Source organism: Leptonychotes weddellii, chromosome 1 (genome assembly GCF_054177405.1).
Source record: "Leptonychotes weddellii isolate Sample4059 chromosome 1, ASM5417740v2, whole genome shotgun sequence".
NCBI classification, from domain to species: Eukaryota; Metazoa; Chordata; class Mammalia; order Carnivora; family Phocidae; genus Leptonychotes; species Leptonychotes weddellii.
The window spans coordinates 76056737-76083879 of NC_138369.1; the positions used below are offsets into that span (position 1 = coordinate 76056737).

Consider the following 27143-nt stretch of genomic DNA (forward strand, 5'->3'; position numbering starts at 1 on the left):
TTACATTTCTCTCAAAACATACAATGCCCCAAGAATTAAAAGTCAGGCCAGGGGCGTCTGGGTGACTCAGACAGTTAAGTGTCTGCCTTCAGCACAGGTCCTGATCCGGGAGTCCCAGGACTGAGCCCCGAATCAGGCTCCCTGCTAAGCGGGGAGTCTGCTTCTCCCTCTGCCCCTCACCCTGCTCATGCTCATTTTCTCTCTCTCGCTCTCAAAAAAAAAAAAAAAAAAAGAGGCCAAAGGGCTCCCTGTCCCATATGTTTCTTATTACAAAATGTAATCAACAGGAAAACAAAATTTGCTTTAGGTAGTTTTATTGGTTTAATTGAAACAACCTATGAAAATTCTTTCCCCTACATATTATGACAGCAGAAAAACTCAGGTTAAATTCTGTCCTCAGGAAACTTCCTCATAAAACTCTCTTATGTCTCCAGGGTAAAACAGATGTCACAGGGCTAAATTCAGAGAGTGAGTCCTGTTGAGGACAGTCACAACATATCCAGTGCTAGGAAACCATCTCAACTCTGGGTCATTAGATTCTTGAAAAATTTCTTTCTGCAATTTGGAGCAGCAGTAAATGGGTAAGTTGAAGAAAAAGAGATATGCAAGCATTTCAGGATGAGGAAAAGCCTGGGCAGCTAGCGAGGACAGGTGGGTACCATCTCTGGGCTCCGTGGCTGCTAGAGAACATAACTCGAAACCACTGATGACGCAGAGCTTTGGCCCACAGGTGGCACCATTCTGTCATCTGAACCACCAGCTGAAGTTGGAGCAGAGTCTCAGAAGAGATGGGGGAAGAGGGTTTTCTACCTTCCCCCCAGCTGTCTCATAACTGTTGTGCCAATCCAGAGGAAACTCTGAGTGGGTAAAATAGCTCCCTTCCACTGTGTGGATACTGTTTTGGCCAGACAGAGAAGTTCTGCACTGCCAATGATGGTGGAGTGAAGGATGGAGCCCGAGAATGCTGGCAAGCAAACAGCAAACTGGAGTTCCTGGACTCTCATCTCTTAGGCGATTCCCTTTGGAGCACATCCGATACCTCCCCAAACCTGGAAATGCCATGAGCAATCCCAGTAAATCTGCCTGCCAGCAATCACTGCAGACACTGCCTGTGCTGATTCCTACAGAAAGGACCACGTTACCTGGTGGACCTTGAGAACCATGCACCTACTGGTGGAGAAGAGCCCTGGGAAAGGGATGCTGATGCTGGAAGAATGGGATGTCTGGTTGTCAGGCCCCACCCTTTACCTGCCCTCCACCATCTCCAATCCTGCCACGTCCCTCTTTTCCCTTCTCCCATTTAATGGTTCTGGGAGTGGGTTTTTGGATCTAAGAAGAGGGGTCCATGGTCACACTCATATGAAGATCCTGGAAGAGGCTTGGTTTTTAGTAGAAAAGCATGGGCTTTGGAGTCAGCCTGGCCTGGGTTTGAATCTTGGCTCAGACCTTACTAGATACTTGATCCTGAGGCTCTCTGAGTGAAATGGCACCCTGCAGGGCTGATGAGAGGAATTAATAAGATGACTCAAGCTAGAAGTTGGAGAAGACTCTTCATTCCTCCATTTCCCTTCTCCCCTTCCCCAGTTGGTATCTAGGCAGTCAGCATTTCCTGCCAAATTTGTTGCCTAAATAGGTCTCCAGATGACTCCTTTGCTCTCTTACCCTCAAAATCACTGCACTTCAGGGCCTCATAATCTCTTGTCCACACACCACAGTAGCACCTTAACTGCTTCTCTCCCTCGTTCAGAACCATGAAGCCAGATTAACTATTAGAGATTCAAGTCTGACCGTATCTTTCTTCTCTGACACCCCAGATACCCTATGAATTTTTCTTTCGTTGGTATTACTACACTTCAAAAAACATCTCTCTGCTTATGCATTGACATCAGGCTTCCTCCTTATACTTTGAATGTCCTGATGGTGGAGATGTTCATCTTTGTGCCTCCAGAACCTAGCATTGTGCTTCATAGAGAGTAGATCTTAAAGAGAGATTTATACGTGACTGAATGAATGATTACATATTTAATGTAGTTAAGGGAGCTGCTTCTTAAAAGATATTCAGCAAACGGTTACCACTTTTAAGGAATAAATGGTTTAAATAATTGAAACTGAGATGGCTCTGAAAGTTCTGGGTTTTCTCCTTGATGACATTTTTTTAATGTGGATTCTTAAGGCTGTTTTGGCACATAGTAGGCAATTTAAGATTTGTTGAATGAAGGAGTAAATGAATAAATGAATGAATCAATCCTATGGAATCAGGGCAGGTACTATTACCTTCCCTTGACTACTGAAGAAAGTGAAGCTCAGAGAGGTTGGTACTAAGCCTCTGGGACATATCCAAGGAGGTCCAATCACCTGTAAGTAGGTGGAAGAGCCAGAAGCAAGTGCTGGTTGTCTACCTGCTCTTCCAGTTTTGCAGAAGTCCTTTCTTGCTAGAACAAAATGACAACTAGCTAGGCAAGCATGGAAACCAAAAACTGTCCCACTTCACTCTATGCTCCTGGGTTTGATTGGTGATGGATTTACAAGGCCTGGAACCTAGAAACACAGGGACAACAGCTGATAGGATGGCTGTGCCCAGATGAAAAACTGATTTGTAAAAAGCAGCAGTCTTTGGCATGCTGTTCCAGTTTAGCACATCACAGTAGAATGAAAAGGGAGGTCATATCAGATTGCCTCCCAGAACTCCAAGCTCCATCAATACTGAATCACTCAATGGTTTGAACTCTCCAGTCCAGTATCCTTATGGTCCTGGTAGATGGTCCTCAGACTCCTTTTCATGCTTAAGAAACAACCACACCCAGAACCCACTGTTGTCACTAAAGAGAGACAGGCCATACAAAGCATCAGTGCTGAAGTAAGAGCTTTCAGGAGATCGTGAATAGCATTAATGGAAACCCAGTAGAAAGACTAGTGAAGAGCTGACTTCCTACTAGGAGAAGCACCTGCAGGAGGGTAAATATCTCAGGGTATTTACCTCTGCTGCTTCCCTGCCATGCTGAGGCTTTGGCAGTTACCTATGTTCCTTCACAGCCACAGCTCCTGGGGGGAGGAGGGAAGTGAGTTCTATTTTAGGTTTCTGGTAACCTGACTCCCTCTACTTGTTTATTTATTTATTTACTTCATATTTTATTTTATTTATTTTTAATTATTTAATATTTTATGATGTTCAGTTAGCCAGCATATAGCACATCGTTAGTTTTTGATGTAGTGTTCAATAGTTTATTAGTTGCGTATAACACCCATTTGGACCTGCGGTGGTAAAAGCTTCCTGCTATTGTTAGTTGCTGGGCACTTTACCATCTCTTGTTTTACATCTGCTGATAGTCCTTTACTAAATGCCCTGCCAGAATCCTGATTGATACAGAGAAGAAAATAATTTCTCAGCTTTTCTTCTGTGATATCCTGTGCAAACGACTTAATCTATGTCTCAGTTTCTTCATCTGCAAAATGGAAATAATATATCCTGCCCTGTCTACCTCCTAGATGAAGTTCTGAAGAGAAAATATTGGGAAGCATTTGGAATTAAAGTACATACAAAGGGGGCAGAAAAGCAAAAGAGAGTTTTTATCATCTCTGATTTTGAACCAAGAAGAACAAAAACAATTGTTCACGCTACCATCTCCTTTCTGCCTACATGGGTGCTCCCAAGAGGTTTAAAGTATTATGGAACTCTCTGGATTTTATAACAAGCTTACAAGAATCCCTGAGGTTCTTGTTTCCTGACTGATGGGTGATACTAAGTTGCAGGAATATCCTTGGCATTCCTCTTCTTCCCTCGTCTTTCAGTCATGGAGAATGATGGATAAATAAGTCTTCCATTTTGTTTTTCTTCTACCTTGAGAATAAGGATTGAACCTGATACCCCCAGGGGATCATCATCACTTAGCCCAAGCATCACAATAGGTGGATCTCCTGAAGACAGTGTGGTCTGATAGTAGGACCACAGGGCTGTAGGAAACCTTCAAACCGGGGGCTTCAGGTTCTGTCCTTAGAAGGTCTGTGAATTTTGAGGAGCTTAATCAACTTGCTGAGCTTCAGTTTCCTTCTTTGTTAACCTTACGATTTTGTTGTGTGGATTACAGTAGATGGAATGTGGGAAAGTACCCAGCATAGTTCCCAGCACACAGTAGGCACACAATAATGGCTTACTGTCTTATATACTTAATGCGTAATAAAGGTTGTAATTGTAGGATGAACAAGGAAGAAATGTGGTATATGATACTCATTTTAGGAAGCCAGTGAAAGTATATAGAAGGACCGCAGCCTTCTCTGATTGTTTGACGGCCTCACCAAGCAATTGCTCTATTGCCAGGTTATTTACCCCTAAGATCTTCTTGGGGGAGTTTAAAGGGAGATAAGCCACATTGATCCATGGTCTATTTCTTAACTTTGTATCATGTTACTATACAAAATTAGGATGTGTTTGCCTATCATCAGGAAAACCCTCTGGGACTTTGAAAAATAATTTCAATTCTGAATTTTAAAATATGAACTAAAAAGGTCTAAGCAAATATAGAAAATTGGTGTTGATATTAACAATTGTGCATTTTATTTTTATTTATTGTTTAAATTGTGTATTTTAAACTAGTGTTTTCTTTTTCCTTGTGGCAAAAGTAATACATGGCTTGAGGTAGAAAAATTTGAAAAGCAGAATTAAAATAAAAAAAAATAGCTTCATTATTTAGCCACTAAGAAATGTGCACTGTTAACAGTTATCATTTTGGTGTGTTTCCCTCTAGTCACATATACATGTGCACTTGCATGCATGTTCAAACACACACACATGCACACACATACACACACACCATCCATTTATTGACAATTCTTACATTTATGCCCCAGCCCAGCTCTCTCTTCTGAGAGTCAGACTCAAAGTGTCTGAACAATCAGTTGCCAGATTATTCAACTGTCCTGGTCTGCCCAAGACTGATGGTTTCCTAGGATGCGGAACTTTCAGTGCTAAAACTGAGACAATCCTGGGCCAACAGCCCACTGGAGGGCCCATACACACCTTAAACTTAGCAAGTACAAAACTGAACTCATCATTCCCACCCCAAAACTCCTGCTCCTTCAATGGTCTGATCTTAAGGAACGGTGCCATTTTCTATCCATGTGACCATGCCAGGAATTAGGGACGAATTCTCGAGGCATTCCTCTTCTCTCTCTATCCAGTAGCCACTCTGGTACCGAGTTTGGTTATCCCCGTCTGGTAACTCTTACTTGGGATTACTCCTACGACTTCTTTTTTTTTTTTAATTTAATTTAATTTTATTATGTTATGTTAGTCACCATACAGTACATCATTAGTTTTTGATGTAGAGTTCCACGATTCATTGTTTTCTTATAACACCCAGTGCTCTATGCAGTACGTGCCCCAGAGCAATCTATACCTTCAACGCCATCCCGATCAAAATTCCAATGACATTTTTCAAAGTGCTGGAACAAACAATCCTAAAATTTGTATGAAAGTCCTATGACTTCTAACCAGATATTCTGCTTCCAGCCTCACCCCATTCAATCAAAATTCCACAAAAAAGGTAGAATACTAATCCCAAGAATACAAACACGACCAAGTCACTCTACTGCATAGAACACTCAGTGCCTACCATTGCTCTCAGGAAAAAATCGAAACTCCTTAGCATGACCCACAAGATGCTGTTTATTACTTCAGTAGCTTTGCCAACTCTTATCCTGCCCTGGGGCCTCTGTCCCAACATGTTAAAATGTGGCAGCACTGGGTCTATTAATCACACACTTCTGGGCCTTTTTACATACTTTCAAGGTCCAGGATTAAACGCTATGTTCTCCCAGGAAGCCTCCTCTGAAGCCTGTAAATATGTTGTATTCTTTATAGTAGTAAGCTTACATAATGTACATGTCAGCAGAATTTTGAAGACGCATTGAGTCTTAAGAAACTTGCTGGGAGTTCTTGCATCAGACTGCTGTCCCCTCAGTACCCATCAGAGAAATCCAACAAGGGGCTCCATCCTCTCAGTCTATTGAGTTGAGCAGTGGTTCCCCACCACGTGTGCATATTAGAATCATTTTGGCAGCCTATCAAAATTGCTGATGCTTTGGCCTCATGCCCAGAAATTATTTAATCGATCTGAGATGGGGGTCTAGGAATCAATAATTTTTAAAGCTCCCCAGGTGATTCCCATACGTGTCCAAGGTTGAGAACCCCTGCCATAGTTACGCTACTGCAGTGCCGCCTGGCATTGACATGGTTGTTTTCTGCCCATCCTAAGATTAACTGTGGGCTTCCTCGGCTAGTGTTAGTCACAACCCAAACCTCCCCCAGAGGAAGCATTCCTTGCTTTAGCAGCAATGAAGTGCTGGTTTGATTTCCAAGTTGTTGAATTCCATCTTTATTTCTCAGTTGGACCGAACTCAGGAAGAGATGCCATGAATTTTCATTCTTAAACCCCACCAGAGAGGGAGCGATTAGAGATACATTTGACTAGAGTAGTTCTCAACCAGGGGCAATTTTGCCCCCAAGGGGAGATTTGGCAATGTCTGGAGATAGTTTTGGTTGTCACAACTTGGGGTATGAGGTTGTGTTACCGGCATCTAGTTAGTGCAGGCCAGGGATGCTGTTAAATGTTCTACAATGCATGGGACAGCCCCCTGTAGCAAAGAATGATCTGGCTCAAATGTCAGTATTGTTGAAGCTGAGGAACCCCGATTGAGAGACTAGATGATCTCAACACTTCCTACTGGCTTTGTATCAATGACCAGCTATGGAAGAGCCTTTGAGTATTGTGAAGAACTAGAGTGAAATGGGCAAAGGAATAAGCTAGTTTCAGAAAGAAGGAAACAATGGATGCAGATATAGAGTAGTTTTAAGGTGGAGATGGGTGACTTGAGGGAAACATGATAGTGAGATTGTCTCTTGACTATTTCTTCAATATCAGTGATTCTCCCCATGTGAACTCTGGACCAGCAGCATCAGCATTCCCTAGGAACTTTGTGAGAAATGCAAATTCTCAGGCCTCACCCCAGACCTACTGAATCAAAAACTCTGGGGTTTGGGCCCAGAATTCTGTATTTTAACAAGCCCTCCAGGAGATTCTGATGCATGCTCAAGTTTGACAACATTGTTCTAGATCATACGTTGACCTGTCATAAGGTCTGCTGCGGTTTGGTACATTGTATGCCTTCAAGAGTGGGTTTCATTACTGGGAGTGGCAGGGGTGAGTGAATTGCAAGAGTGCTTATGAAGAGGGCCAGCTGGTCTGCAGGGGAGATGAGCTGGAGGTAATGCTTCCTGACAAGTCCATTTAGTGATTTTTACTCTTTCATGGGATAGCTGTCATAAAATGTTTTAAATGACAGTTCAACCAGGCATGCAGGTGGTCAATAACAATAATATCTGGGTAGATGTTTAACTGCCAGGGAGAAGGAAAGGAGAGAAAAAAAAGATAAGTAAATTACAGAAAAGGTTCTGAGAATCAGAACATAGAGAATGGCCCTTTCTTTTCTCAGCCACTCCAAGACTTAATTGAATCCTGCTTGTCTCACCCACCCCATCACTCTCCCACCTCCCCTCCAAATCTCATGGCTTAAAGGTAAACCAGCATTCATCATTCCTAATAGGAGTCTTAGTCCCTGCTATTTCAGAGATGGTTTGAAGGAAGTAATGTACCTGACCGGGAACTATGCCAGTGAAATGAGAGACCTGATTTTTGGAAAATCTACCAGGCTGCTTTCCTTCCCATTCCTTTTCTGAGAATTTAGGTCCCCTTATCCTCCAAGAGCTCTGCTGTGAGAGCCAGGTGAGGCCAAGACACTGTTCCTTCTTTCTGTGACTTTCATTCGAGCCCCTCCCCCCTGAAGGAGAGTCTTTCCCTGCTGGTTTCCTCCTCATCCAGACTCTTCCCTTCCTTTTTTTCCTTCTTACAATTCTGAGGCTGGTAGAGGGAAAGATGCGTTTAAATTTGATAGAAAAACTATGGGAGGGGGATATAATGATAAATGGACTGCATTTGGGGATTCTCTAAGACACTGACAATAAGGAAAGAGAGCTTCCATAATGAATTTAGACTTGCCTTGAAAGGAAGTGTCACAGGTCAAAAGTGATGTGATGACACTAATAAATTAATCAGTAGTGTCAATAGACGTGAGGATAAGAATAAATGGATGAGAGGACTGTTTTTCTTAGAGCCTTTAAAAGGGCAGACCAAATAGCACAAACTTGGCAGAATGTCTTCATAGGATCTAGTTAATGTATATATGGGCATCTATATATATATACACATATACATTCATCCATGCTTCTGTCCATTAAGCTGATATTTATTAAGCACTATATGCAAGCTATAACTATATGCAAGCACTCTTTTAGGGGCTGAGGAGACAGAGGTGAATTAGATAGGCCAGTTCCTTTCCTTCAGACCTTGGTATTTGCACAACAGTAACCACATAAACAAATAGACATGATTATGGATGATGTGTAGATGCCATGAGGAAGACTGATAAGGTGGTAAGATGGATTCTAACTTGAGGAATGCATGTACGAACAATGAAGCCTGGAAGGCGTCTCTGAGTGGCTGAGTTTGGAGCCGACACCTGAAGGTTAAGAATGGGCCAGCCAGGGGCACCTGGGTGGCTCAGTCGGTTAAGCGTCTGCCTTCAGCTCTGGTCATGATCCCGGGGTCCTGGGATCGAGCCCTGCCTCAGGCTCCCTGCTCAGCGGGGGAACCTGCTTCTCCCTCTCCCTCTGCCTGCCACTCCCCCTGCTTGTACTTTCTCTCTCTGTGTCAAATAAATAAATAAAATTAAAAAAAAAAAAAAGAATGGGCCAGCCATTCAGAGGTGGAGAGGGGGTGAAGGGGGACACCTAGGGATTTCAGGCATATATCAGGTTCTAGAAATGTGAACTCGGGGGCTATCTGAGCCTACTAAGAAAAAAAATATCCATAACGTAACCAAAAGTGTGACTGCGAGTCCTTTCAATGGCATGCTGAAGCTTTAACAGGCCCGCCCAAGGATGCTTTATTTTTCCACATGAATATACCATTGCTTGATTTTCCTATTTATTATCTATGACCTAAGAGCTCAGACTCTGTGAAGTTATACATGGTAAACTTGTATATGATACAGTGATTTCTGTCTGGTAGCAAAGATAACCCTGAAGTTTATGATTTATTGCTGTGAAGGACATTAACCCATTTTATCTCTAGAACTCTCTTAGTCCTGTTTAAAGAAAAAGACTATGTAAACCCGATTCTTCAAAATGCTCTTGGAGAACAGTCTGATCATCTTACTGGTTTCCTCATTAATGAATGAGGTGAATAAAATCTTTGACATATGTTCATTTGATATTTGGATGAATGTCATGCTTTTAACTTTTTGAAAATTATACTTTGACAAGACTCACCATGGCTTAGCTCAGAGGTCTGGAGTCCAGAGATCAGCTTTAATGAATTTACAAAGCCCTAGAATTGTATGCATTTTAAAAGCAAATATCCTATTAACTTAATCAGACTCTCCAGAGGGTCTTCGTGTCAAACGGCTAACCAAAGTAGAATCTCTCAAGACTCCTCACCCACCCTTGCCTTGATTTTTTCCATCTTTTTGCCAAGTCACTTTCTGATTGATAATTTTGCTTCATGAGTATTCAGATATCAGGGAAGGAGAACCTTGTGTGGAGCAGAAGGATTATAGTTCTTGTTAAATTAATTTATTAAAATTGTATTGAAAGTTTTGTAATTTAATATATTGGCTTCTTGACTTACGCATCTACCTCTACTATGAATCAATTTTTCCAGGTCTCATCAAGTTGGGGTGATTGGACTAAGCTGAGTGCCTATACAAGCAAAGAAGCTGCAGACCACACCAAGTGAGATGGAACTCTGGCTGGAGCAGTCCAGCCTGAGCATCCTCTGTAGGCATCATGAAGAGGTGTCTCCATCTCGTTTCTTTCTAACTCTATAGGGTGGAGGCAGGGGAGATGATCATTCTAACTTTCTTCTCCTTATTGGTGTGGCACAAAAGCATTTGTGTCCTTTCTGCAATGAGTCAAAGGACACTGGAAGAAAGGTAATTTATATGCTCTCAGGGAATAAATAATTCATTTCTTATGAAGTCAACCTGTTGTCCCCTGACGTTAATTTCATGTGCTCCCCACAGACGAAACCCTGGCTTTCCCCAAGACTTTTCTGGAAATCCAAGCACTTTTGCAGACAGCTGGGATCTCACAGGCAACATCTCCATAAGGAGATGCTGATACCTCCTCCAGCTCCTGAGAAAGAGGGACTGTGGCATTCTGCCAAGTACCTAAAAATGGGTCATTTCTCTTGGGCTCAAGGGCTCTCTCTTTATAAAAGCTATACTTCCTAAGAGATAGCTCTCTTACTATTTTGTTTGGTAATTCTATTGAAAAGACTTTACAGAGAGAAATGCCCAGGATGGCTGCAGATTGCAATACTTTAAAAAAATTTCCTGTTTAATGTTTGAAATGTGGTAGAGTAGCTGAATGTCCTACAGAAACTGACTCAATGCAATGGCCTCTTTGGATGTCAACTCAGTTTGTGGAAGCCTTCCTATTGACAAGGCTAGGTTTAAAAACAACATTTCCAAAAGTGCAAAAATAAAAATTGAGCTCTTGAGGCAAGTTTTTCAGCTTCAATATTAACAAAGTGGTGCAATGAACGATGAAGTGGTTCACATTAATAAACAAATAAGTAAACAAGTGAATACAAGCAGCAACCAAGAATAACTAGCAGAAATGAATGTCTTGGTCACCAGCATACAGCATCATTTGGACAGAGCAGGGACCCCACCAGTTTGAATTCTGCCACAAAGTTGCATCAGGAGATTCTCAAACTTTTTGCTTAGAATTCTCCTTCCACTTCATCATTCAGCAACTTTGTCTAGCTTCCTAGTTTTATTCAAGCATCCTTCCAGTAGCTGATTAGCTATCTTAAGTTTTAGGACAGAAGTGGACATAGATGGGTTAAATAATGTGGAATCTGTGATTTGTTGAGATGGAAGTTCTCTCTAGTGGAGAAATGTCCTCTTTGGATGACAAGAGGGCTCCCTCTGCACCTTAAATGATTTCACCAGGGCACTGATGAGTGTTTATTTGGTGCTCTTAGTTCAGAATGTCAGAGTATCTTCCAAAGGTGATTTCTTCAAAAACATATTTGGGGTTAGTCAACGACAGAGCAACTGTTGGGACAACTGTCCCAACAAAACAGTTTGACCAGGTTACATCACCTTTTTTATGTTCTTTGTTCATAACAGTGGTGAAAAGAAGGACCACCCCTCCCGCCGTAGAAGGATTTCTGAGAGGGGGGGATCTGGGGGTGAGAAAGCTCTTAGAAGCTGTCACACCCTCATCCCAGGTCGCTGAGACAAGAGCCATCATCAGGTAAAGTATGCCGGGTGTAGGCAGATGTCAAACACTCCTAGGACAATAATACCTAGCAGTTGTTTCACAATGGGAAGTTCAAAGTAATGGTAACAGGAAGGAGGTTCTTTTGGTAATAAATTTTTTTATTGTGGTAAAAGATATGTAACATAAAATCATTTTAAGTGTAGAGCTCTGTGGCATTAAGCGCACATTGTTGTGCAACCAGCACTACCGTCTGTCTCCAGTACTTTTCCATCTTCCCACTGAAACTCTATATCCATTAAACACTAACTGCCACGATTCTTTTTTAAAAGAATTTAAGACCAGATTGTGTGGTTTCCTGGTTTAAAAAAAAACACCCAAAACCCAGAATACTTGCTTTAGCAAGGTGTGCTCTCTTCCCAGATAGATATTAAGGAAATCAGATCTAATTCTCACTGATGAAAAATTATCTTGGCATTGAAGAACCTACCATTGACCCCATTTGAAGGAGACCCATTCCTCCTCCTTTGGAATCATTAAAGACTGGGCAGAGGAGGGCTCCCATTCGCAGCAGAAGCCTGACACATGAAGGGGTAGAATTTTCTCCTTGGATGGTGTTGACTGAAAAAAGAAAAAAGGGAAGGGATCCTAACATAAGGGGACTGAAGATAGAAAAAAAGGCTTAAAGGAAAAGAGAGATGAGAGGCTGGGAGAGAATTGCTTTGGCCGTATGTGGGTAGCGGCTACTCTTCCGGATAGCACACATGCGGAATATTTCTATTATCAGAAAGTTTTATTAGATAGTGCAGCTATAAAGTATAGTTTCCGGAGTTAGATGGGCTTGATCCTGCCTATGTAGCATGCAAGCTCTGTGAATTTAAGCATGTTATTTTATCTTTTCAAGCCTCAGTTTTCTCATCTGCAAAATGGGGACAATAACAGTATCTTCCATGGAAGAACCAGCTAGCTGGGCACCAAACATTTGTTTTCTTTTCTAGGCCCCAACAAGATCACATTTCACAGCCTCCTTTGCAGTTCAGTGTGGTCATATGACTAAGTTCTAGTCATTGGAATATAGGCAAGCAATGCCAAGTGCTGTTTTCAGCTAAAACTTCTGGAGAGAGCCCTCTCCACATCTTTTCCCTTCTGCGTGCTAATGAAAATAGCAATGAAGCCCCAAGGTATGGATGAACCACAAGAGAGAAGCAACTGGGTTCTCCAATCACTGCATGAAGGAGAAACAACACTGATTGGGAAGATTTATCTTTGATTATTATGTGAGCTAGAAATAAACTTCTACTGCATGGGTGTTCTTGGTTACTGCGGTATCATTTCACCTAGGGTAAGTATAGAGTTGAATGAGATAATTTAAGCAAAGTGTCCAGTATAGTACCAGGTAGCTGGCGAATGCTCAGTAAATGTTAGCTGTCTTTCCATAGTGAAGAGCAAGGGCCACAGAGCATGAGAGACCTGGGTTTAAATTAGGCTGCACTACTTAGCTGTGTAATCTTAAGCAATTTGCTTACACATATTCTTGAATTCCCAATTGTAAAAAAGAGGGAATATTAATGAAAAGTGAAAGAATTATTAAAGTTGAGAGAGTATGTAACTTTTCTTTAATTTAGAAGCCCCCTTTATTCCTGCATGATTTCACACTATTTAAGCTGGTTATTGCTTTCCCATGCCACAGTATTGATTACAGGTCTCAGTAGAGGCAGCCTGCTGGGGCTGGGACGCCATTTACTTAAGTAGAGTTAAGAATTGCTGTGCCATGCCGATCCAATATAGAGACACCTATATGTCTGCAATCCTCTGGTAATTGTAGGACATTTAGGCTGAGTGAACTACTGACAGGCACAAACCCAGAAGCCCTTGAGCCTAGAAAAAGCCCTTGAGCCCAGAAGGCCATAAAAAAAGCACTTGGATTTTAACAGATCTCAAGAGAACATAACAAGTCCATGGGCCATTCAGGCTCTTTTTCCCCCTTTCAGTTGTAAGGTAGATAGAGAAGGAAGTGAATTTGCTTTCAACTGCCTGAGACTGTCTTTATTATAGGGGTTTCCAATAATGCCAAATATAGTTACTGATGGACCTCTTAATTCCACCTTCCTGTGTTTTGCACCAAGAATCAGAAAATGTTGGTGTAATGCATGGGGTACCTAATAATCGAATCTATGGGTTTGGGGGAATTATGGGGCTGAACTGGGGCCATTGTCAAGGACTGAGATCTGGGGGTTAGAACTGAGATGTTTTTTTGTTTTCCTTTTCAAGCATTAAGAGTCAGAAGGTTTGTTAGAGAAAAACAGGATGCAGCAGAAAGAAAACAAGTTTGGCAACTAAGCCCAAAGAATCAGAAGAAAAATAAGAGGCACTTAGGAATCCAGGTGTTAGGAGTCACATGGTGTTGGGAATAAAGGGGGAAGGTCCAAGGCAAACTCAAAAACATACTCCTAGAGTCCAGTCCATTTGGCACTTGTGAGGCAGTCTGGCTCAGAGAGTACAAAGCAAAGACAATGAATTTGTGGTGAAAATACAATTTCAATTCAAGATGGCCTGGTCACACTTGAGAAAGGGAGAGATACCATTAGTTCTCTCTAACCAAAGGACAAATGTTAAGGATTTCATATAGGAGGAAGAGCAGAACGTATACATACATATGCACTCAGCTTTGCAATAGAAATACTGACCTACCTAAGAGAAGTACCAGCAAGTCAGCTAGGTTTGGAGAATCAGTAGGAGGACAGTGTTTCTCAATGTGTGGTTGGGAAATGGCTTGTACCAACATTGTTTAGGAAAGTTGCTAAAGTGAAGATTCCAGGACCACTGGGGTCTAGGATCCTGGTTCAGGATCAGCACCTTTCTGATTGGCCAGAAATCCAACTTTGGGGGTGTCATATGGGGGCTCATGAACATGGCTATTCTAAATCAATCATGCATGGCTACAGAAAAGAGAGGGCATAAAGGGTGAGTAAGATGAATCGTGGGTAAAAATGTCATTTGTTAGTTGCTTTGGACTTTGGGCCTCCTCTCATGCTGTCATGGGCTCTTGAGTCCTATAACCTCTGCTTTGACTTTGGGGACCTGCTTCTCCTTTTTTTCTGTTACTTCCTTCTGCCTGTTTTCTTGCTTGTGCCCATTGCACCATGACCTCAGTGAAAAACTGGGCCTCTCTCTTGCATAGGCATGGGGACAGGTTGATACAGAGATCACCCTAGATACCTCTCCAAGGCAACCATACTCAGAATATACCTAATGAACTCTGCGTGGAGAAAGTGTCCAGGTTACCTGTGTGGTTTGAGAATTAGAGAAGGGGATAGGAAATGGCCTTGAGGTGCTTATATGGTGTCTTTCTTTCTTTCTTTTTTTAAGATTTTATTTGTTTATTTGAGAGAGACACAGAGAGAGACTAAACATGAGCAGGGGGGAAGGGCACAGGGATAGGGAGAAGCAGATTTCCCGCTGAGCAGGGAGCCTAATACAGGGCCCGATCTCAGGACCCTGGGATCATGACTTGAGCTGAAGGCAGACAGTTAACCTATTGAGCCACCCAGGTGCCCCTATATGGTGCTTTTCTAGACTTCTCTGTCATGGCATCTTCCCATAGTATGAGGTACAGTTAGGGTGTTAACAATGTGTTAATAATGCCTGGTGATAGTGCCTTCTCACCCTCTTCTCTAAGACCCTTGTCTGGTAGAATCTATTCTGAATACTAGCATTGCCTTCTAAAGAATATATACTGGATATTCATAATGCATTGATGAAATCAAAAGAAATTATTAATATCACATTTCATGGAATTTAAGAGGCACACATTTTCTTATAACCACACATTGGTAAGAAAACATTGCATTATAACTTCATTAAGAACTTTTTTCCCCCTCAGTGGTGATTTATATAACTGGTAGTTTCTCAGACTTCATGAAATATGTTATATACAGACAAGTCTTGTTTCTGTTAACTGTTAGAATGATGGTAAATAAAACATTCTGGTTGGTTCAGGGTTAAGTGATATGCTTTATCAAGATGATTTATTTTCTAAGAAAGACAACAAAATAGAGACAGTACAACTCAATAAAAAGAGCATTAAAATTCACATTTGATTGCATGGGGGTGTTAAGCCTCAGTTTTTTCAACTGTAAAATGAAGATGAAGCTACCTCACTGTATGTTTGGAAGTAAATGAAACTAGGATTTTGATAGGGACTGTAATATGTCATAGAAATCATGGATAAATTAATTAAACAGCTAATATTAAATACAAGTCTACATCTATTCAGGAAGTAGAGCAATGTCTTTTGTCTCTAGGGTTGCCAAAACAAACAAGAATCTTCTCTGAATGCCAGCACAGGTCTTTGAGGCTCAGTACATGTGGCTAAGAAAGCACTAAGCCTCTGACACCTTCATAATCACTTCAAAAATTAATTTCAGTGAGAATGAAGGGAAAAGCACTATAGAATTTTCTACTATGGTGATGAATAAGACAAAGATGTCTTCTTTCTCCTTTACTATTCAACACTGTATTGGGAGTATTAGTCCATGAAAATAAAGAAGAGCAATAACTAGAGCCATCAGGATAGTAAGTATGGGTAAAAGCTCTCTATTTTCAGATGATATAATTATACAGTTGGAAAATGTTGAAAAAGTAATAGAAAATTACTATAAACAATAATAGAACTTAATAAAATTGCAGTTTAAGAAAACAAACAAAATTCAGGGCACCCGGGTGGCTCAGTCGGTTAAGTGTCTGCCTTCCGCTCAGGTCATGATCCCAGGGTCCTGGAATCAAACCCCGTGTCGGGCTCCTTGCTCAGTGGGAGCCTGCTTCTCCCTCTCCCTCTGCCCCTGCCCCTGTTTGTGGGCTCTCTCTCTCTCTCACTCACTCTCTCAAATAAATAAATAAAATCTTTGAAAAAAAGAAAACAAACAAAATTCAATAACTTTATATTGACAAATGATAGAAGGCATAATGGAGGATTCCATTTATAAGAGTCAAAGAAACAAATAAAAACTAGGCATAAATTGAAATATAAATGTTGGAAACGTATAAGAGAAAAACATTAAGCACTCCTGTAGACATAAAAGAAGACTTGAACAAATGGGAAGACTTTCCATATTCTAGGATAGGAAGATTCAATATTAAAGAGGTTTCCTCTGCAATATCAATAAAAATACCATCAAGGTTTTTTTTTTCCCCTGGTACTAGTTGTTTGTAAAGCTAAATGGACAGAAAAAAACAAGCAAAATGTCCAGAAAAACCCTTAAAGAGACAAAGAATACAGAAGTGGAAGGAGCTAGCTCTGCCAAGTATTAAAGTGTACTACAAAATGCCTGTAAGAGAAGATGGTAAAAAGTGGTATAGGGACAGGAAAGGAAGCTACATTTTTCTGAATATACTTGCTCTGTATTTTTTTTTTTTTAAAGATTTTTTATTTATTTATTTGACAGAGAGAGAGATAGCGAGAGCAGGAACACAAGCAGGGGGAGTGGGAGAGCGAGAAGCAGGCTTCCTGCCGAGCAGGGAGCCCAATGTGGGACTCGATCCCAGGACCCTGGGACCATGACCTGAGCCGAAGGCAGACGCTTAACGACTGAGCCACCCAGGCGCCCTACTTGTTCTGTAGTTTTGACTTGAGAATCATGTAAACATTTTACATAGTTATAGAGCAAAATTAAATTTGTAAAAAAAATTCCTAGAAACTGAACGCAAAATGAAACAAATGAACTGAGAGTTCTATGGGATCGAGGTTTAGCTATGGAGAGGAATTGTTTCAAGAAGACTTTTAATATACAACTCAGCATCTACAAGATGGATCCAATGGTGAAAAAGAATTTCAAAATTTCAAAATTCATGAATTTTGAAATGTATACCAGAAAGCAAGGAAACTATTAATTACTATTAAGTTATGTCAAAAGAACTCGAGTTAAGGTGATTAACATAACATAATAAAATAAAATAAAATAAAAAGAACTCGAGTTAACTTAAAGCAATTTTCATTGGTTAAACATGCAGCTATTCAAAATTTCAAAGGAATAATAACTGAAATAGACTGAAACTCTCAGATATATTTTTAAAAATCTACAAATTTTTTTTAAAAGATTTTATTTATTTGAGAGTGAGCAAAAGAGAGAGCAGGGGCAGGGGCAGAGGGAGAGGGAGAAGCGGACTCCCTGCATGGGGCTCAATCCCGGGACCCTGGGATCATGACCTGAGCGGAAGGCAGACACTTAACCCACTGAGCCACCCAGGCACCCCAAAATCCATAAATTCTTAATAATACTGAGGGACTTCACTAGTCACCTATGGAGGATGCAAGAGAATTAATTTATTATTCTGAAAATTGGTTTAAAAAGAAGGAAAGATAAAACATTTTTCCTATCTTTCTTATATGAATCACACCTCATGGAATCAAATAGTAATTAAAGGGAAAGTTTTTCTTTACAGAAGACATTAAACAATAAATAAAGAAGTAATGACAGAATTGGAAAGTTTTTGAAAACCCTAACAAACTAACGAATGTAGGCAATGTTCCTCAATGACTGTTCACGCCCTAAGAAAGCTGCATCACTTATAAAAAGCATTCTTGCTAGAAAACAGATCTCAAATATGATCAAGCCCAACTACTCACTTATAGGGAACACAGAATGTGAGAAATGCCACAGGATAAACCAATATGGTTTCTTCAATAAGTAAATTGCAAGGAAAAAAAAGAAGGAACTAACAGATTAAAAGAAACTTCAGAGATATTTTGGTCTAATGCAATGCTTGGACCTTATTTAGACCCCAATTTGAAAAAAAAAGAAAAGCAAAAAAAAAAAATATATATATATCTTAATAAATGAGGCAGGCTGTCAGTCAAATATGAATAGTGGCAGAATATTTGATGATATTAAGGAGGCTTAGTTAATATTCTTAGATATATAATATAATTAGATATCATATAATGGTTTATGGTTATGTTTATAGAATGATTCCTTACTCTTTAGAGATACATACTGAAGCATTTTGGGGTGAAATGATATCAGGGACAAGGCCACATCATGACCTTCATTGGCCCTCAGCACTTTTGCCTTCATGGGTCCCCTCCCACCATAGTAGATTTTTGGGATCCTAAAAATATCATTGCTTTCTGAGGTGAGAAAAAATTAAAACATTTTATTCAGTCTTACAAGTTCATTTTTTCCTTTCTAATCTTAAAAGAAATGAAAACATCTTCATGGACTCCTGAAAGTCTGCTGGGCCCTGGCACCGTGCTTAATGGATGTGTTTGCCCTGGTCTGGGATTTGCTTCAAAACAATCCAGTGGGTAGAGGAAGGGAAATGGATATTAGGGGTGTGTGTGAAGGAAAATTGGCCATGAGACAGTAATTGTTGAAGTTGTGTGCCTGGGCATGGGGAGTTATCATATCATCTTTCTCCTTTTATGTATGTTTGAACAGTTCCACAATAAGTTAAAGCATCAGTTTCTGAAAAAAAGGCTTCTTTGAATGTTTTTATTTTTTACGCAAAGGAACAGTACAGAATAAATAAAAGCAAAATAAAAAGCTGGTTATTTGAACTTCGTGTTCATGTGGGTCCTGAATAAATAAGAATCAAAGATATCAAGCCTCATTTGACACAAAGACCCAATTGTTAAAATTTTGCTAAGATTTAAAATCTAACCTGAGAGTGTTTTTAAAATTAAAAATTTTTTAATTTGCTTTCTAGTTTTTTGATGGTAGGAAGAATGACACCCATATGGATGAAAATGCTGCCTACCAATAGGGAACCATTTTATTTTGGAGCAAGCTGGCTAGGGACAGCATTATGAGAATTTCACAGTGGCCTTTGTGACAAAATAATGAATACAAATAAAGGGCAATACAGGAAGTCTATCCTGCCTTTCAGAAAAGCTGCATTTGGATATTGTGAGCAGGTGAGTGCAATATAGGCTTTGTGACAGAGTAAACTCCAGTATACCAAATATTGGTGTGGGCAATTCTCCACCTCACCCCAACCCCCGCCCCAGTAAGGTTAGACACCCCCTGCTGACTTCTCAGTACTTCCCTCTCTCCTCTATCCATTCACTCAGCAAAAAGGTACTGGACATCTCTGTGCCAAGCACTGTGCTCAACACCTGTATACAGAGTGAACAAAACCTGGCTCTCACCCTGAAGGAGCAAACTGGAAAGAACAAGTCAGCTACTGAGGAGACAGAGATGTAAATGGAAACTTTCAAAACAAGTTGACAGGCATTTTATTTTAAGATTTTCTTTATTTGTCAGAGAGAGAGGGCATGAGCGGGAGGTGGGGGGGAGGGGAGAGGGAGAAGCAGCCTCCCCACTGAGCAAGGATCCCCATGCAGGACTCGATCCCAGGACCCTGAGATCATGACCTGAGCCAAAGGCAGCTGCTTACCCGACTGAGCCACCCAGGCATCCCACAACTTGAGAGGTATTTTAATGGGGTAGGTGGAGAGGGTTAGAAGGCATCCCACAGAAGTGAAAGAGGAAAGTTTTCTGGAAGTGGAGGGAAATTTAAGAGACCTGAAGGGAAGTAGCATGTTTCAAGAAAAGCAGACTGAAGAAGGCATTCTGGGCAGAGAGAGAGGTGTGTGCAAAGCTGAGAAGGCTGGGACAGTGCAGATAGGTATGAATGCCAGGCAGAAAAGCGGTGATAAAGGGGAGACTGGGTGCTGGAAAATGCTATGGAGACACTAGGCCATGAGAAAGTGGTCATGAAGAAGCACATGTCAGGGCGCCTGGGTGGCACAGTTGGTTGAGCGTCCAACTCTTGGTTTCAGCTCAGGTCATGATCTCAGGGTCATGAGATCAAGCCCTGTGTCGGGCTCCATGCTCAGCACAGAGTCTGCTTGAGATTCTCTCTCCCCTTCCCTCTGCCCCTCTCACTCATGCTCTCTCTCAAATAAATAAATAAGTCTTAAAAAAAAAGAGAGAGAGAAGCAAATGTCTATACCAGGGTCCTTCAAGTGTGGGCTGAAACCAGCAGCAGCAACATCACCCAGGAACTTGTTAGGATGCAAACTTCTCAGGCCCACTGTAGACCTCCTGTATCAGAAACTCTGAGGATGGGGTTCAGCAGTCTGCATTTTAGCAAGTTTTCTACGTGATTCTGACACACGCTAAGTTTGAAACCATTGGTTCTCAATTGGGAGCAATTTTACCCTCCAGGAAACATCTAGCAATATCTGAATAGACCTTTGGCTCTAAGACTGATGGGGCTGGAGTACTATTAGCATCTAGTAACCAGGGATGCTGCTAAACATTGTAGAACGCATAGGACAAGCCCAACAAAATCCAAATGTTAATGGTGCAGCTGTTGAGAAGCCCTGATCCTTCCTTCTTCCCTTTCTCCCTCTCCCTCTCCAACCCCCTATATCTTTCTTTCTCTTTCTTTCTCATCTATCTATCACCCATCATCTATCTCCTTTATTCCCACTTGTTCCTCTACAGACAGCAGAACACTCACAGGACCATAGAGGGCTTCTTTTGTGAATTTTTTTTATACCATTTCAGACAACCCTCTCCTTTTATTCAATTCGTAACTCCCTATGACAAAGTTGATCTATGGCTAATGGACATATTATTTGATTTCTGCCCCACGTAGGGCCAGTTATCTCACTGGGAATGGAATGGGGGTTGCCCAGAATACAGGCAGCAATCACCACCCTAGGCCCGAAGCTGAAGCTCTTGGCATTCTGCATATGAACTGACACATGAAGTCCCAAACAGCCAGGAGTCCTGATTTTGACATGAAAGACAGTCTTGATGGCAAGTGAGGCTTGAAATATCTTAGCTCTTATCAGAGACAAGATATTCGGGACAACTCTGAGTTGCTCCTCAAGAACATGGAGAGAAGCGTATCTGCTGAGAGTTCAAGCACAGAGTCCACACAGAACAGTATGAAGCAAAGATATACAAGGTCACATTAAAGAAGCTGGGACTAACCAACCAGACAGGATTCTAATCTGACAATACTGTCAAATCAAAAGAACTCTATCAGAAGAAGGCTTGTGGGGCAAAAAGGGTGAAGACAATGTAAAGTTACAAAGACAAACACTGGCAAAGCCCATCTAACAGTTTCCAGGGGATTAGGTGCGCTGAAAGATCAACATGAATGGTTAGTCTGCCTCATGGACCTATCTTCCCTTAGTGGAGGTAGAGGTCCTAGGCTTTCGGAGTCTGAAGCCATTCACCATCCCTGTTATTCAGCACCCCTGGCTCTGCTGTCAGACTATCATAGCAGCCTTCTGATAGCTGTCTTTCCTATGGCTGGCCCACAGAGAGACAGTGTCTTGATTAAGCTGATGTGAATGCTGAGGTTGCTTGATGGGCATGTTTCTCACTGAACATGAATTAATCGGCCTTTCAGTTTATAGGTTCCGGTCTCTACTGAATTTACTTAGTCATCCTGAATTGGTAGAATCAACTCTGCGGCATGGATAACATGGAGTTTCTGGACTCCCAAGGCAGAAGGAGGGTCAGAGCTTAGACCATAAAAAATGCTTCCTGGAGTCTGCTCCTGGCATTCTACCTCTTGTTTTTCTTTGGTCAACCTCGCAAGGTGTCTTTTCTTCCAGCATATATATTCCCATGATACCCCAAAAGCATTTGTGGTAGATTGAAAAAAATGGCCACCATACTTGGCAGCTCTTCTCACCAAGAGGCAGTCTATTTCCTCACCCCTTGAGTCTGGGATGGCCATGTGACTTGCTCTGGCCAATAGAATGTGGAGGAAGTGACCTCATATGAGTTCTGTGACTAGACCTTAAGAGACTTTGTTTACAGCTTCTGTTCTTGCTCTTTCAGAACTCTAAGGTCACTATGTGTACAAGTCTCCAAGCTAGCCTTCTGGATGATGAGAGATAAATGGCTCAAATACCCAATCATTCCAGATGATAGCTAGTCAAGCCCCAGAAGCAGAGTCACCTTGCAAATACATGAGAGTCCAAGCAAGACCAAGAGAAGAACCTCCTAGGTTAACTCAATTTGCTGATGCATAGGGTCATAAGCTAAATAAATGATTATTGTCTTAAGCTACTAAATTTTGGATTGTCTGTTATGCAACAGCAGATAACTGATACAGTGTTTGTATTTTTAATATCTCCCAATTGCACCATGAACTTATTGCCACAGTTTGTCTCTGAGAAGCCACGGATTTTGCCTCTTGACATAACACAGTCAGGATTTATCTTGGACTATCTCATGAGCTTCAATGGCTCCTGCAGAGGAAATAGCCCCTGCATCTTCCATCAAGATGCTAAGAGATTTGCGTAAGTGGTACAGAAAATGTTGGGTTTGCCAACATTCACATGAGGAGAAAGAGGAGAGTTAAATACATAAACAATTGCATTTCTCGGAAATAGATTTCTGACCTTCAGCCGGCGGTCTGGATCTCCACTGCATAGAGAATTGACTGATACTTTGAATGATTTCCAGGCTGGGCTTAAGTTATTCATAACAACCTGAGGAAAGAAAGAGAGGAAGAGGAGTGGTGGGTTGGGGAAGAAATGCTTGACATTTTCACATTTCAACATAAAAACTGTTAGAGAAACATTGTGGCGCTTATGAAAAGGACAATTGCCTGGAATAGATGTCTTAATGAAAACATGGAGTAGAAAATCTTTTAAGGGTTCCCATTAAGTGGGTCATTATGGGCAGAACTCCTGTGGCCACTGGCCTGGCTGTTGTCTCATAAATAATGACAGTAATATATTCCAGCATGTAGATGCTGGGGATGACCCCTCTATATCAAATGGAGCTAGGATTGAGGAGGCAGGCCTACCTCTGGCCTCTGATAAAGGATCTCCAGTTCTATAGGACTGTCATTCCTATGCAGTGTAAGTAAAGACCCTTGGTTGGTGTAGAGATTGTTAGCAGGTCATTTCTACTGCTAAAGAATTGAATGGTTTTTGGTAACTCATGACCTCGAGTCAGAGCAGATTGCAAGTCAGAGGAGAAGTTTCTTTTAAAAGAAAAACCCCAGGAGTATACTTATACCAGCTATCCTAGGAAGGCATAATAGGGCAGAGCTTCAAATCTTCAGTGTCACAAACTAAGTCTATAACAGTGAAATCCTTTTGGAAGCAGCTTGCTAATTAATCCTGTCCAAGAATCCATACGAGTCATCTTAGTCTGCCATCACTATGATTCAAATAAGTCAACTGGGCTTAGAATGTATGAGTATTTGCTCTGTGCCTAGGACTGTACTGTGTACTTTAGGATAGGGGTTCCCAAAGTGTGGTCCTTAGAACAGCAGGAGAACCAGCATCACCTAGGAACTTGTTAAAAGTGCAGATTTGTAGGTTGCACCCAGACCTACTGACAGAAACTCTGGAGGTGGGCCGCCTATATGATTCTGATGCATGAAATTCAAGAACTACTGCTCTAGGGTATGTACAACTGAAGTCAAATAGAATTCTGTCATATCGATTTTTCTTCCTATGAAATTTTTAGTTAGCAGAAGCCTTAGCATTATAAAAAAATTAATTCTCTATCTAAATAACATAGTTATTTTTATAAGTGATTCTCTCTTATACTGGATTCCTTAATATAACTATGAATTATTGATTGTATCATGGACTCTAATTATTAAATTTCTTTGATTGCATTAAAGTACAAAAAATAATGCTCCTGTGGGGCTTTGTCTTGTGCCCTGATACCCTGGGGATGATCAAAGTGATAGAAGAAAAGTTCGATAAAAGGGTTTGGGTTAATTTAAAGTTCTCACCTTTATATAAAAACACTAAGAAGTGATGATATTTCATTGCAACAGTTTTGAAAAACTGAATAGCAGATCAAAGTTTCAACTAGAAATTTCCTATGAAATTAGAATTTGTGTGTGTGTGTGTGTGTATGCACTTCCCCTAAGAGAACAGTATTCTTAGTATTTATTTCATATCTGTTGAATAAGAAAGGAAAAAAATCGATGTCATGTTGCTGACTCATTGGAAAACTTTACAATCACGTTTCTTGTGAGACTCCAAAAGCCCCTCAGGATGGAGGTATGGGAGGAGTTCTAGAGATTCTTGGGAATAGGAGAATTTACCAATACCAATAATGAGAAAAGGACTGCTGTCAGGAGCAGAGGAGAGGGGGATCTTGTGAGAGAAGTCTAATAATACAACTCTCATCTCCTTTCTGTCTGCACATTAAAGCCCTCATTCACTGGCCGGAGCAAAAGCATGAATGGACACAACACTTCTAATTCTCACCAAAGTTTATTTACTTCTCCTGGAAGAAGTCTGTCCCACCAAAGGAATCTGTATCTGTGAAAAGGACTCTATTTGATGGTGGCAATTTGGTGCCACTCAGGGAAACTATTGCACCTCAATCTACTCCCCAGGGATTAAATTCCAGATAATCACATTGTACTATAACATGTAGTAGACATATTATCTATACTCAACTCCATTCATTATCCATTCTTTTATTCAGCACATTTTATTAAATGCCAACTATGTACCATATCCATAGACTTTGCCCATTCAAGACTATTTAATTCTTGTCTACCTTAAATATATCACAAAAAGTTCCCCTAATGCTACTTGCAACTCTATTACTTTAGGAAAATGGAAATGGATTTCTAATGTGAGGTAGTGGGAACATGGCACCCCCACTATAGTCCTATGAAAGTCATGAGGGTTTCTTCTTCATTTACTCCACCACTGGTGGTGTGTGTGTGTGTGTGTGTGTGTGGGTGTGTGTGTGTATACAACAGTCTTCTCTCAGCTCTGTTATTCATCACAATCACCCCACATCCCCCTTATCAATGTACTTCTCATCCCTACAGACTCTCTTGGACTAGCTTGTAAATAAAATAAAATAAAAAGTGGAGATTGGGGTTGGTCGTTGAATGGGTGTGTGGTACTGGGTGGTGGTGGGGTTAATAAGGGATAAGGTTTGGAGCCCTAGGGAGAAAGAGGAGAGGGCTCGAGAAGGAGATGCAGCTAGACCAAGTGGCAGCTGAGACAGGGCAGGTGTTCATATGATAGGCCTGACATCAGCCCAGTGTATGAACTTTTACTGGGGAGGCAGAATGGCTTCCCAAATTATAGTGAAGCTCAGGCCAAACAAACTTGGTTCAAACCTCTGCTCTACCCCTTGCTAACTATGAGAACTTGGAAAATCATTTGACTTCCCAAAGGTTCAGTTAATCAACTATAAAATGGGGGTAATAATAATCATGTCAAGGGATTGTTGTGAGAAGAAAATAAAATAATGCATATAAATCACTTAGCACAGGGGCGCCTGGGTGGCTCAGTTGGTTGGGCGACTGCCTTCGGCTCGGGTCGTGATCCCGGAGTCCTGGGATAGAGTCCCGCATCAGGCTCCCGGCTCGGCAGGGAGCCTGCTTCTCCCTCTGGCCCTATCCCCTCTCATGCTGTTTTTCTCTCTCTCTCAAATAAATAAATAAATAAAAATCTTTAAAAAAAAAAAAAATCACTTAGCACAATGCTTGGCACTTAATCACTCTCATTAAATGTTAGCTAATATTCATATTTTTATTACTAATAAATTGCTGACTGAATGTATTGAAGGTCAACACTGGAAAATTTGGGTGAGAGAGGGTCTTGTAATATAACTAAACTGAGAATTAAAAAAGCTACAAAAGGCAGAGAGTCCTCTTAAAGACAGTGAAGACTCCAGACTACAGACATCAAGAAATGTAAGGGGCTTCTTGAAACAGGTCAATTTATTATCTTAGAAGATGAGATGGCAACGCTGAAGATGACTCTTCTCACCTCAGTTCGATGTACAAGCTGCTGGGTTGCATCATCATTCATACGAAAAATTTCCAGAAATGGGTCAGATTTACTGAAGAAATCCTAAAATAGATAAACAAAAATCAGTTATTCCCCACCTACACATATTTGATCCTGCCTTGAATCAAATGCCACTGGATTTGACCCTTCCCTGCTTTGTTCTTCATCTCTGTGATCCACCCTTGGCTAGAATGAACTGCATCTGAACTCCAAGTCCTTGGAGAAGTACATTCTTCGTTGAGTAAAATCCAAAGTATTCTTCAAAGATCAATTCCAATGATCATGTTTGAAAAGCAATGTATCTGTTGTCTTAAACATATTAATTATAGTTATCATTAAAGCCTCTGTCTGATGACTATAGTATCTGGATCACCTATGGATCTGTTTTTATTATCTGTTTCTTGGTTCTGCCTCTTGGTATACCAGACACTGTAAGAAAGACTATAAAGGCTTCAGATGAGTCTTTAGCTTCTGGTAAGCAGTTAGAATGGGGGAACTTACCTGAATCCAATTAGCATTGCGCTATTTAGAGATTGGTTTCTTCAAAAATCTTTATAGGCATAATATATTTTTGATTCATTTATTCTTTGAATATTATCTTTAAAGGGCTCTAACTGGAGGGGAGGAGCAAGATGGCGGAGGTGTAGGAGCCCTAAATTTCATCAGGTCCCAGGAATTCAGCTGGATAGGGATCAAACCATTCTGAACACCTATGAACTCAACAGGAGACGGAAGAAAAGAACAGCAACAGCTCTCTGAACAGAAAAGCAACCACTTTCTGGAAGGTAGGATGTGTGGAGAAGTGAATCCGAGGCGATATTCGGGAGGATAGATGGCGGGGGAGGGGCCTCTGTCGGCCACTTCTGGCAACTGATAGAACCACGGAGCACAAAATCGGAACTTTTAGAAGTCTGCTCCGCCGAGGGACGTCACTCTGATGGCTAAGCGGGGGGTGGAACCCTCCGGGACAGTGTGGTCTCAGGACCCTCGGGGTCACAGAAAGACCGGGGGTGCCTGAGTGTGGCAGAGCTCCCAGGTAAT

General features: G+C 41.1%; 1 protein-coding gene across 1 annotated transcript in view; it reads right to left on the minus strand.

Moving 5' to 3' along the window:
- CPNE4 (copine 4) overlaps positions 1–27143 on the minus strand; it is a 323229-nt gene that overhangs the window by 76001 nt on the left and 220085 nt on the right. Inside the window, exons 5-6 of the mRNA XM_081801971.1 lie at positions 26082–26165; positions 22713–22802 (exon numbers count right to left, since the gene is read on the minus strand). Coding sequence (XP_081658097.1) covers positions 22713–22802; positions 26082–26165 — 174 coding nt within the window. The remainder of the gene's footprint in view (positions 1–22712; positions 22803–26081; positions 26166–27143) is intronic.